The sequence below is a fragment of the Equus przewalskii genome, chromosome 7, assembly GCF_037783145.1.
Source record: "Equus przewalskii isolate Varuska chromosome 7, EquPr2, whole genome shotgun sequence".
NCBI lineage: Eukaryota > Metazoa > Chordata > Mammalia > Perissodactyla > Equidae > Equus > Equus przewalskii.
This window is the reverse complement of record NC_091837.1, coordinates 41,962,042-41,974,964: the sequence shown is the minus strand read 5'-3', so window position 1 is coordinate 41,974,964 and position 12,923 is coordinate 41,962,042. Positions and strand designations below refer to the sequence as shown.

Below are 12,923 nucleotides of genomic sequence, written 5' to 3'. Positions count from 1 at the left end.
ATATAACAGATGACTTATACAAACTGTCTTAAGAAATATAGTAGAGGGGCCGGCTCCATGGCCAAGTGGTTAAGTTCGTGGGCTCCGCTATGGCGGCCTAGGGTTCGGATCCTGGGCGCCGACATGGCACCGCTCCTCAGGTCACGTTGAGGCGGCCTCCCACATCCCACAACTAGAAGGACCTGCAACTAAGATATACAACTGTGTACAGGGGCAGGGTTGGGGAGATAAAGCAGAAAAAAAAAAAAAAGATTGGCAACAGTTGTTAGTCCAGGTGCCAATCTTTAAAAAAAAAAAAAAGAAATATAGTAGAGTTCATATAGTTCTTATCCTAACAAGATATATGGGTGTAGTTGATATCAGCTATACGTATTCTTTGCAGACATATAGCCCTCTAACTATATCACTTTTCTCCTCTCTTCCTCTTTTTCTTTTGGGGGGGTGGTGTAGACCATGGGGAATTCATATGCTGGGCAACTGAAATCTGCTCGATTTGAAGAAGCTCTCCACAACTCCATAGAAGCCTCTCTCAGATGTAGTAGTGTGGTACCACGACCAATTTTTTCCCAGCTGTACTTGGACCCTGACCAGCATCCTTTCTCATCTGCAGGTAAGTTTCTTAATCCCCCACATTTCTAGACTTCTTTTCAAAGAAGTGGGAATTCCAAATCTGGGGACCTCTGAAATAAATTGAGTAAGTGTTAGAAAACGCTAGTCTCCCTGTCCTCGGATAGTCTTTCAGAACTATGAATTTTTCTTTTGGTTATTTTTCCACAAGCATTTTTAAAATTAAATTAGCTATGATTTATTTGTTTACCCAGATGTAAAACCCAAGGTGGAAGATCTGGATAAAGATTTGGTACACCGCTACACTCAAAATGGAAGCCTGGATTTTTCTAGCAATCTAACAGTTAATGAAATGGAAGATGACGAAGATGATGAAGAAATGTCTGATTCGAATAGCCCACCAATTCCCTATTCACAAAAACCTGCCCCAGAAGGGTCTTGCACTACAGATGGTGGGTTTCAGTTCTGTTTTTTTAAATCCCTGTAGTATTGCCTGACTAGTTTCCAATCATTACATGTGGTACTCAAGGCTGGAAACCAGTAATTACAGAAAGGAATGAGAAATAATTATGCTCTCACACACGTTATCTCCTATGACTTCATAGCAGGTGTCTGTAAGAAAGACAAGTATTATCACCCCATCTTATAGATGAAGAAACTGAAATTCACAGCACTGGAACAACTTCTTGAGATGGTATGTGGCAAAGGCAAGCCTAGACCCAGGGCAGGGCTTTTCCAGTGCTCCAGGTACTTCCTGCAGGAATGCTACTATTTTAGGAATTTTTTCAGTGTTCTCTTTTCCTACTTCTTTTTGTTCCAACCTCAAAACAGTAGAGATAACAAATGCTTTATATTTACCTTTTCCATTTAGTATATTGTATATTTATATTGTATATTTAGTATATTTCCATCTAGTATATTGTTATCTATAGAAGATAAAAATGTACGTATTTTGATAATCTCATTTTATTTATTTTGTCAACCTCCTCTTCTACCAAGGCTTTAAGCGCACTTTTAAAAAGAAAATCCTAATATAAAACATTTTTAGTATTTCAGGGTTTTGATAATGTCACACATTATACTGTCTTCCCTCCATTTAGTGATATACAGCACAGTTTGCTGACCATCTTGACCTAATTAGTATATGGATTCTTCTTTATCCATATTAGGCAGAGTGCAACTTTTATACCCAGACTAACTTGGACCTGGGGTGATTTCAATGCATGAAAATCTTGGGGGCAGTGGGGAGAATGGTAAAATTTCAAGACATTTCCCCTACAAAGCTTGAAGTGCAAATAATTTGGTGATAAACTAGAGATTCAAATATGCAAAGCCAGATAAATGAGTTTGCACTGTTTGAAAGTTTTATTTTCTCTTGACTTTTTTTTTTTCTTTTCTTTCTCTCTCTCTGTCTCTCTTTTGAGACTTTGATAAACTGTAAAGGCCTCAAAATCCCCTACCTAGGGGTTGAGGAGACTCGAATAATCCTCCTAGTAGCTTATCTGCACCTGATTCACTGCCAGTCTCTAGCAATTAAGTACTACTGCTCTTTGAGTTGGACTTGCTTCTAGCTCATCACTCCTTATGAATCTGCTTCCGCTTGTCACTGGTTTCTTTTGCCCAGACTTTATATAATATATATCAATTTACTTATTATTGACGTAATACAGACCTTTATACCTGTAGAGGTGTGGAAGGTAACTGGCATTAGGTTTACTTAGCTGTTTTGTATCCATTTTCATGCTTTTTATATAATTAATCAGTCAATTCATATTTATCAAATAACAACTGGATGTTGATATAGTGCTTAAAATATTGTCGGATTGTTACTGAGAATCTTGTTATATGTTAAGAATTAAATAGAACCAGAGTAAAAGCTTTAGAGGAGAATTTTGAAATATCAATTTTTATACCAAAAAGTAGAGAAGTGGTTCCCCTGTTTTTCCTGTGCTCTAGGTCTGTTTTTAGTTTGGTATCTGGCCCTGGCATTGTTTATAACCAGGTATGGAAAGCTGTTGAACACTCACCAAGATGGACACTCAGTGATCTAGCAGATAGCGAGTATGTCTTGAACTTTAAAACATGAGGACGTGACTCTTACGCTGCAGCGGTTCTGTAAAGTATAAGAAAGGGTAATAGTTATTTTAGAAATAAAGGAAAAAACTTGGACATATAGTTTTTCTGAGAAAAAAGAACTATCCCACCCAAGCACAAGATTCAAACTTCAAGACAACCTGAAAACACTAGTCCTCCACTTAGATTCCTACATCAGCCAGTTTGGTTTATTATAGTTAATTACATGTCCATTATTTGTTTTCCCTTGTTAATTCACCTGAGGGTGGCCATCAAAAACTAAAAGCATATTTTCTAATTTGATAGTTTATAGTTTGTCCATAGCTCTTTCCATTTGGCTCATTCTAAGGTAGTTCTAAGAGTCCTCTCACTCAAAAACAGAACAGCTCTGAAATTTTCCTTATAAAAATGACAGTGAAATAGGGCGATATAATTACTGCCCGGACTGGCTTCAGCATACCACCTTCTCTTCATGGGAAATCCTCTATTTACCCAAGACTTAAAGGAAGGTAAAGCTATTTTTAGAGGCAATTTAGATAAGCAGATACTTAACACCTGATGGGCTTCTGGGGGTTGCCATTCAGATGTAAATTTTGGCTGCTAATTTCTTATGTAAATTATTGGAATCGTGTAGGTTCCTACCCTGCTGGGAGGCAGTTGATTGTCCAAAGGGGTGAAGGGCAACAGAATCTCAGGCTTCCCAATACTGCTTGGATTACTTTAGTTTGTGTTTACAGCTGTGTCAGTAAACTTTCCCCTCCCCCCATTTAGATTGCTGTGTAACCTTCAAGTTAGAGATAATTGGAAAATGCAAACCTGGTTCTCTGAAGTGAAAACCTTGGCTATTTTCTTAAGGAAATGCAGATGAAGTTTACAAAGAAGCGCCCTCTCCTATTATTACTTTTTAAAATTAAAATCACTTGCTGCAAGAGTCTTGGTTTTAAGGCGGCGTTTCAGTATTACTCTCAGAAAATGAAACTATTTAGGGGCATGTTTGTCCGATTGTTATTTGTATGCCCACATCGATAACCTATCTTGCCTTGCGTACAGTAAACAGGCTTAGATCCTTCCTTTAGGGTACTCTTTCCCAGATCTTCCGTAGCCTCTCAAAGAAAGATCCTATCTTTTCTCTAGGATTAGTTCAGATGTAATTAAAAATTACCCTAGAGGGGGTTAGCAGGGCTTCTTTTTATTTTGTTTGAGGTTTTAATTGAGATTTAATATTTGATCTTTATCATATTAATAATCTGACATATTTCTAGTCGTGGGAAAATAGAACTATCTGATACACCAGATATTTGGATCCTATAGGTCTTGAAATGTAATCACATTTCATAGATTCTTTAGCTACCCATTCTTCTTTACAAACAACAGAGCTTACTTTCAATAGTTTTTTTTAAAAAAACAAAAAACTAAATATTGCACCTTGCATGATGTTTTTTTCTGAGTTGGGGATCCCTGAGGATATGTTTTGTATATAATTAGCTGATCTGAATCCCAACAATGAGAGTTTGGAAAAAAACAGTCAGTTACTAGATATCACAGCAAAAGACCAGACCCTTGGCAGGTGAGTGTATTCTCAGAATAACTACAAATTGAACTTAGGAACTTTTCCTTGATTTTGCAACCATTTCTGGCCTTGAATTGATTTCTTCCTGACCCTGGTCTAGGACTCAGCCTTGCCTTCTCTTTCTCTCCTGTTCTTTCCTGTTTATTAAATTGCCTATGTGGCTTGTGTTAGTGAGTAACGAGAAAACAGGAAGATAAAATAGAACATTTAAAAAATAAGTTTTATTTTTATAAGAACAGTTTTAAATTTACATAAAAAGAGAGAAAATAGTACAGAGTGTTATATATCCCCACAGTTTCCCCTATTAACATCTTATATTATTATTAATTTTAATAATAATTAAAGTCTATGGTTTATTTGGGTTCCTTAGTTTTTACCTAATGCCCTTTTTCTGCTCCAGAATCCTATCCAAGATACCATATTAGATTTAGTTGTTGTGTTTCCTTACACTTTTGGCTGTGAGTTTCTCAGACTTCCCTTGTTTTTGATGAACCTGACAGTTTTAGAAATTATTGGTCAGGTAGGAGACCCTGTAGTGGAATTAGTCTGATGTTTTTCTCCTGATTAGGCTGGAGTTATGGGTTTGGGGGAGGAAGATCACAGAGGTAAAGTGACATTTTCATCATATTATATCAAGGGTGCATACTATCCATGATTTATGACTGTTGATGTTGACCTAAATCACCTGGCTGAGGCAGTGTTATCTCCACTGTCCCCTCACCCCCACCCCTTTCCATGCTGTGGAAAGAAGTCACTACACGCAGCCCACGCTGAAGGAACTGGGAGTTTGCTCCACCTCCTTGAGGGTGGAGTATCTACTTAAATAACTTGGAATTCTTCTGCATGGCAATTTGTCTCCCTCCCCCTGCCATTTATTAATTTGTTCAGTCATTTATTTATATCATTATGAATTCTTGGATATTTACTTTATGTTTTGGATATAATCCAACACTATTTTGTTGCTCAAATTTTCCCCATTTTGGTCATGGGGAGCAATTTCAGTTGGTTCCTGTGCCCCTTTAATACTCCAATCATTGTAGGTTTTTTAGTATGAAATAGGACATTTTCTCTTTTCATTGTCACAAACACTTATTGAAAAAAATTTTAGGAGGAGAAGTCTTGCTTCTTCCTTCTTTGAGGAAACATGCTTCTCATAGAATCCAGTCATTGTTGAATAATTATTACTGTTGACCTGTAGGTGTCCTCATATCATAAGTGAGAGAACCCTGAAAGGCTGTAGTACTAAAAACTGTTTGTGCTTCTTAATTTGAATGGACTGTATAGCTTTCCATATACCACAGAAATCACTCGGAAATCATCTTTCTTCCATAGAAATGCTTGCTTTCTTCAGATACTCTCCACAATGACTGTGTCTTCTTTACTCTATCCCTATTTAGTCCAGAACCAAAATTGTACTTTCCCCCCTTAATCTCCCTTTTGCTGCAATGTATTGCTTTCAGTAAGCTCATCAGAAATATCACTCTCTAATCATAGATCGCCTTTGTGGCTTAACCATGAATTTTAAGGATTCATCAGCAAGTATGAGATGGGTGGATGCTGACATAGCCCATTGCTGGCAAGGGCTGGTGTGTCAAGTCCCCCTCAGGATCCAGCCTGGAAAGTTGGGTGATAGGACTCAGGAAAAATAGGCAAGGAAGAAGTGATAAGAGAGTGTCCTACATCAGACTGAGGGAAGGTAAAACATTATGTGTTAGAGAGATGTTAATGAGGATGAAGGAGCATCTATCTTGGAGTCAAGAGACCTGGGTTCTAGTTCCACCTTTTTTGGTTGCTAGGAACATTTTTGACCTTGGAACATTTTCTTAACTTTATTAGCCCTAGTTTCCTCATTTACATACTAAAGAGATTGGAGTAAATTAATGTTACCCAATCTTTGACTCACAAACCTCTCTTATAGTAATATATAATCTTTTGAACCCCTTAGGAATTTAAAAACTAATTCTGTTACTACATGGCATATGATAAAGAATTTAAGTAGAAAGTATTTATTTTAGATCGGTATATTAATATACTCTGATATTATTCATGCATATGAGAAAAAATGCCTACATTTTATCACTCAGTAATTACTGTTAAATTTACTTTAAATTGATTGTGTTAAAAAAGCGTGTTTTGTTGATAAATTCAAAAATAAAATGTTATACTTTTTTTGAGGGAAAGAGGGGACTCAAATGTATTTAAATGTTTTCTAGCATCAAAAAAAGTCAAAATCTACTTCTAATACCCAAGTTTTGGAATTTCTATATTTAGGATTAAAAGGATGTACTAGTTTACTTTTTATAATTTTTGCATTTTTGCTCTATGTGATGAAAACATTTCAGGCTGCTGTTGGTAGAATTTCTCGGCAAATAACATGCTGCTGAAAGAGGTAGGCTTTTCCCTCTTACATGAAGAGCCGAATTGGATTATAATCACCAAAATTCTTCCTTAACGTTGCTTTTTTTTTTGGTGTCCTGGAAACATATTGGTGTATTTAATATAAGTTTATAATTTGATGAGTGGGGTTGAGATTGAATCTAACTTTCATATCTAGCAAAGGCACATTTGTAAAATGGTTGTGTTCATTAACACAATCAGTCAATCAGTGCTCCCCAAGCTTCCCATCATTAACAACAGCCCATTATGGGTATAAATTAAGCAACATATCAATACATATGACTGATAATAAAAACAATTTAAAATTGTGTAATAATCAAACCACACACTGATATGGGGTTCAACCAAGTGACTCCTGAGTTCAGTCAACTGGTTTCCACTCTTCCTACATGTGTAGCATGGAAGGCCCTTAGAACATTCAAAAGTAGGATGTTAGAATAATTAGTTATTAGTTTTTAGAAATTGGGAATGATGTCTGGTTGTGTTTCCCATATAATTCCTAAGTATCGTGGAATATCTTTATGAATTTCTGGGAGCTTGATAACTACTTCTTGGGAAATTCTATGTCAGATGATCTTGAGGTTAATATAGCTCTGATATAATAAAAAGCTTTTAATAATTTGCAAATTGGTACAAATTGGTACAGACTTGTATCTCCATCTAGCCCACTCTTTCTAATATACCATGAGTCAAAGTTGTAGAAAGATTGTATTACAACTTCTTAGTGATAGAGATAGCTTCTCAAGCATCCTGCTTGCCATGAATAGACAATCATGAACCTCTCATCACTGGATTTTCTACACCTTTTGGGAAGATATTTTACATGTTCTGCCTTTTGGAGCAAGTCACAATAAAGTTGCTTCTTCTTAGGGGAAATATGCTTCTAGGTTTACTGTCTATACACGAATTAATAATTCCTTTGATTAAAAAAATCAGTGCTCCTTTCAGGACTTTAAAATGCCTCCTAGCTTTAATATTTTAGAATTGGGTGAAAAAGTCTGTGTTCACCACTCATGGTTTTAGCTCTGAATTATAACTGTTCTTAGCTTTTCTTTTGCCAAGTTGAATGATAATGCTTTTTGTCTGTTTTTATATAGCAAACTTCCCATGTCTTATGTCTCTGAACATTACTGGACTCATTATGTAACCTTGCACAAGTTCTTTAACCTTTTGGAGCCTCAATTTCTCCATCTATGAGAAAGAGATAGTAGTACCTACCTAGAGTTGTTGAGAGGATTAAATAAGATAATCTATACAGCGTTTAGCACTGTGCCTGGTTTATGTTAATGCCTCCATAAATTTTAGTTGCCATCAATATCATCATCATCATCATCAGTTTCCAACTTTCAAACCTGTGAGTCCTGTTCCTTAATGGGCTTGGGGGCAGCAGAATTTTTTTAAGAGGTTCTATGTATCGATAGGCTCCAAAAAGTGTTTGTTAGCTGAATAAATAATATGACTCACATGTATAAATGACTATTTTTCAAATAAATATAGATGATATTGTGAATAATAAAATACAAGTTCATTTAAAATTGTTAAAGAATTCACAGTAACATTTTGATGTTTTTCTCAATTCACAAACACTAAAAGTTAAATTTGAATTTTTTAATGTTAAAAGGGAAACTACAAGCTTGAAATAGTTGAACTCCATTGTCTCGAACATTTTAGTGTTTTTTAACTGAATTTTTCCAGTTCCATTATATCTACTTTTGAGATTTGATGATCCAAACCATGCACCACAGCTTCATGCAATGTTTGGATGTTGTTTTCTTTTTATTTCTCATATTCTAACTGATAACATCCAATTGTTTGTTGGCATTTGGTTACCATCATAATATGAATTGATACTGAAAGAATCTAGTATGGTTCTTCTGCACTTTTTATTGGGCAATATTGATGGTGGTCTCAGGTTTGTTCTACGATCTGGTGGGTTAGATGTTTGCATCCATCTTCCACAACTCTCTGAAATAGCATTTATTATACTTTTATTCAGCCTCTTTGAGTTTCAAGTCATAGAAACCCAACTCAGACTAGCTTAGGTAGAATGAAGAAGTTATTGGAAGAGTTCCGATCAAAAAGTTTCATGACCAAACCATGGGAAAGGTAGATACAGCTGGGCTTCAAGGATCCAAACAGTGTGAGAACATTCCTCCTGAGCCTCTCGTGTCTGCTGACAGACTTCCCTCACGGGGCAAGGAAGAGCTGGCACAGAGCCAAGTGAGCCAATCTTTCCCTGGCTCCATGTTCAGAATTCCTAGGGAAAAGGCTTTCATTGTCCTGGTTTATGTCAAGTGCCCACCCCTGGATGGATCAACCATGGCCAGAAAGGTGGGATATGAGAGTGCCCCAACTTGGATCAGGTGCCAGCTCCAGGTCAGTCTGGGATATCACAACTCTCCAGGGGAATCACATGATTAGAGAACAAGAAAAACTCTAATCATCTCCCAGAAGAAGTGGAGATTGGTGCTTTGCAACAGAAAATAGCTGTGCTCTGTAATATTGTTTTGTGATTATCGGTTCCTTATACATTCTTCCAATTGATGACTATGTGAGTTCTTAGAGGAAGATATATTTTGTTCAACTCTATCCCCGGGCCTAGCACAGCATCTGTTGCAATTGATTTTTAATAAATAATGAACTAATGAATTGGTGTATCATATTATGATATACAAAGTGGTTATGTAAGGTTTTATCATGTCTTGTCATGTCATATCTAGTGAAAATAATGTAACAGTTCTGATTTCTAGTTCTAGCCCATTCATTTATGAGTTACCAAACTCTGAGCTTCAGTCTCTTCCTATGTGAAATGGAGAGCATCTCTTTGCTATGATTGTCCCCATTTAGAGAAGTGAATTTGCATTAAAAGTAAAAATACTATATTATGTGCATATAAAAATTACGTATGTTTTTCAAAGTTTTCTTGTATTTATCATTTGCTTACTTGTGGATCAGAAAATATAAAGTCATCAGTGTTGGCTGAATAAGTCAGAAACACCTCCTTTTAGTGTCTTTTCTGCTCTGCTCAGAGGGCACATGAGATAGATTTATCTTGTGGTTGGAGTACGTGGACTTTAAATTTAGTCCTTAATAGTGATTCCCACAGGTAAATCTACTCTCCAAATGGGTGATAAGGAGATATAACTTCTCTAAACATTTCACTGTGTCCTTTTTCCGGGTTTTTAGGTTTTTGTCAAGCGGGAAAGGATTTGCGTTTGGTATCTCTGTGTATGGAACAAATCGACATCCCAGCAGGATTCCTCCTGGTGGGAGCCAAGTCTCCCAATCTTCCTGAACACATCCTAGTGTGTGCTGTAGACAAGAGATTTCTACCAGATGATCATGGAAAAAATGCACTTTTAGGTGAGTATTCATATCTATAAAATTCCTTCCAAGATGCAGTTAAAAATACAACTTTATTTTAAAGTTTTTAAAAAATCACAAAATTGGGATTATATAGTTTGGTTTAAGTATGAAACATTTTTTCTTTTAGTAACTTCTTAAAAATTAGCTTTCATTTTTTATTCGTTCTCAAAACACTCGCCTTAATGAAGAGACTTTTTTTAACCAGGCATTAAAGGACAGCATGTGATTTATCAAAAATTAATATTTTGTAAAACAAAGTAGGATTCACTCTCTGTAGAGTCATTGATCTGGACCTGATGTCAAGTCAACTCTCAATTATTTGGCTGTGGAATGTCCACTTTGTAAGTTATTGGTAGTTGTTCCATACCATGCATTATTCCTAACTACATTGATTGATGTGATTCTCATATTATATTTATCATTAGTTCAACCAAAATAACTAGGAATATACATGTGATGTAACATGTATAACTTTATCTCAGAATTGTTTTACTTTCTGGTATTATTTTGAGTCTGGGCTTTTTTCACAACATGGCTTCCCTACATCATGGTAAATAACGAAGAGGAGATTTGTTTTTTAAATTATTTTTAATAATTCAAAGGACAAATAAGAGGCATGTGAGATTTGTTGCTTTTTTGCTGCTGTGTTTCTTTGGAGTTATTTTTGTTTTTCAGAAATATCTCCTACTGGAGATGGACAGATAGGTGTTTTCGGTACAAATAACAGTAAAAAGGAAAAAGAGAGAAGAGGGCACAGAGTTCAAGCATTGTATTGATTGTGAAGTGTATTTTTGTTTGTTTAGTATTCTTCCTAATTATATGGTGTCATCAGAAAGTTTAGAAATACATAGATCAATATCTTGACTCAGAAAGTGACCCTTCACATGCTTTGTAAAGTTTCCTAAAATTATAGTTCAAAGCCTTCTCTTGGTTCATGGGAAAAGAACCAAAGTGATAATTTTCACTTTTCATAAGACTCTCATGAAAAAATGTTCATTTTATATTTCTTTTAGTGAAGTTGAGCAGATGGTTTAATATAGAAGCCTAATGGTAAAGTTTATAATTGGACCAAACTAGCAAAGAAGGTCCAAGTATTTGTTCATTCATTCATTCAGCAGCATTTGTTCAAAACGTGCTATGTGACAGAAATCATGCTAGGCTGTGATATGGGGGCACAAAAATGATATGACACAGTCCTTTCCCTCACAGAGCCAAGAACCTAGGCAACTGTGGTAGAATGACTTTGGGAAGCTGCTGCTTAGCATTTTAAAGCATCATAGTTTCATCCAGTGGAACAGTTCGTATGTGGCTCTGACTACAGACATAGAAGAATCTCTCAGAATCCTTTTTGCTCAGTGATTCCTCATGACTAGAAGAATCCTTCTAGGATACATCATGGAAAGGACTCAAAGCACCATCAGAATAATAGATGTCATAGTCCTGTGTAATCAGGAATATGAGCTTTGGAATTGGAGCTGGGTTTAAATCCCAGATTTGACACTTAGTACTTTAAGCACTTGGGCAAGCTACTTATCCTCTTGAAGTCTCAGATTCCTCATCTTTATAAAAGGGCCAGTAATGCCTACCATGCAGGGCTGTAAAATCAGATGAGATGATGTTTATCAGGCACCCATCCAGCACAGTGCCTGGCACATAGTACTTGCTCTAAAGAGTAAGTTATGGTAGTTATTCTGCCAGTCCGTCATATTCATTAAATACCATGTAGACTTGGAACATTGCTTACTTTTCTAGCCCTGTAAATAGATGTAATTTTTTTAAACTAATTTTTCTAAGTGAACATGAAGTGCAAAAAATGGTAGAGGTTTTTTCTTAGACAACATCTTATTTAGGGGCCGGCCCTGTGGCCGAGTGGTTAAGTTCACGCGCTCTGCTTCGGTGGCCCGGGGTTCACTGGTTCAGATCCTGGGCACAGACCTATCCACCACTCATCAAGCCATGCTGTGGTGGCATCCACATAGAAGAACTAGAATGACCTTCAACTAGGACATACAACTATGTACTGGGACTTTGGGGAGGGAAAAAAAAAAGAGGAAGATTGGCAACAGATGTTAGCTCAGGGTCAATCTTCCTCACCAAAAAGCATACTTTGAGGAAAAAAAGGATCTTATTGAGATTTTTACGTATTCAGTACTCTATTGTTCAAAAGTTAGTATTCATCCAACATTTCTTACTTAGGATGGACGATTTTAGAATGCATTAAAATATAGTGGGAAAAATTTTAAACTTCCAATATTCTAGAATCCCTGTCGACTCCAATATCAATTTGTCTAAATTTTTATATAAATTACGCAGATTCCAAAGGCTATGGGGGAATTGATTTAAAAATATATTGATCCACTTGGCAGTTCATGTGTCCCAAATCTACTATGCAACTGGAAGACTTGATTGACAGAAAAACTAGAAAGGTAATTTGGCTGTAAGAGGTGTTATTTTTTTGTGATAATGACAGCGAGAACTTTGAGCAGATAAAAATCTCTCTTGAACCAAGAATAATATTGAAACCATACAGAATGTTAAAAGTGGACTGTAGGATTTAACTCTTTAATATTGTTAATTCTCATGATTAATGTGAAGTTTCTGTTCTTTGAAAATTATCCAGATTCATTGCTTTTCTTGCTTCTCACACTCTCTTCCTTTTCAAAAACCTCAGAGAATAGGCAGAGGAAAAGATAAAAGGTAAAACTTAAACTCAGTAATTTGTTAATTCTAATTCTCACCGTAATCTTCTATAAACTACTTGGGATTATCAGATAAGCCTCATTTTTTTGGAACTGTTTTTAATTATTTTTGCTGAACTGTTCTTATAGCTTTTTACTGTGTTTTGGGTATGGTACATGTGCCTCACAAGCCAGACAATTTTCCATCACATCGCAATGTAAGTTACACAGAGGCAGTGGTTTTGTCTGCTTTGTTCTTTGCTGAAAACCTG

At 36.0% G+C, this 12,923-nt stretch overlaps 1 protein-coding gene across 15 annotated transcripts in view; it reads left to right on the top strand.

The window, feature by feature from the left end:
• The window catches only part of GREB1L (GREB1 like retinoic acid receptor coactivator), a 243,667-nt gene that overhangs the window by 129,227 nt on the left and 101,517 nt on the right, over positions 1-12,923 (top strand). For all 15 annotated transcript variants that reach the window (XR_011542603.1, XM_070629709.1, XM_070629713.1 and 12 more), the window contains 3 exons: positions 451-610; positions 822-1,019; positions 9,794-9,970. Coding sequence is in view for 14 of the 15 variants with exons in the window: in XM_070629709.1 (XP_070485810.1) it covers positions 454-610; positions 822-1,019; positions 9,794-9,970 (532 nt within the window). In the remaining variant the exon portion in view is untranslated. The remainder of the gene's footprint in view (positions 1-450; positions 611-821; positions 1,020-9,793; positions 9,971-12,923) is intronic.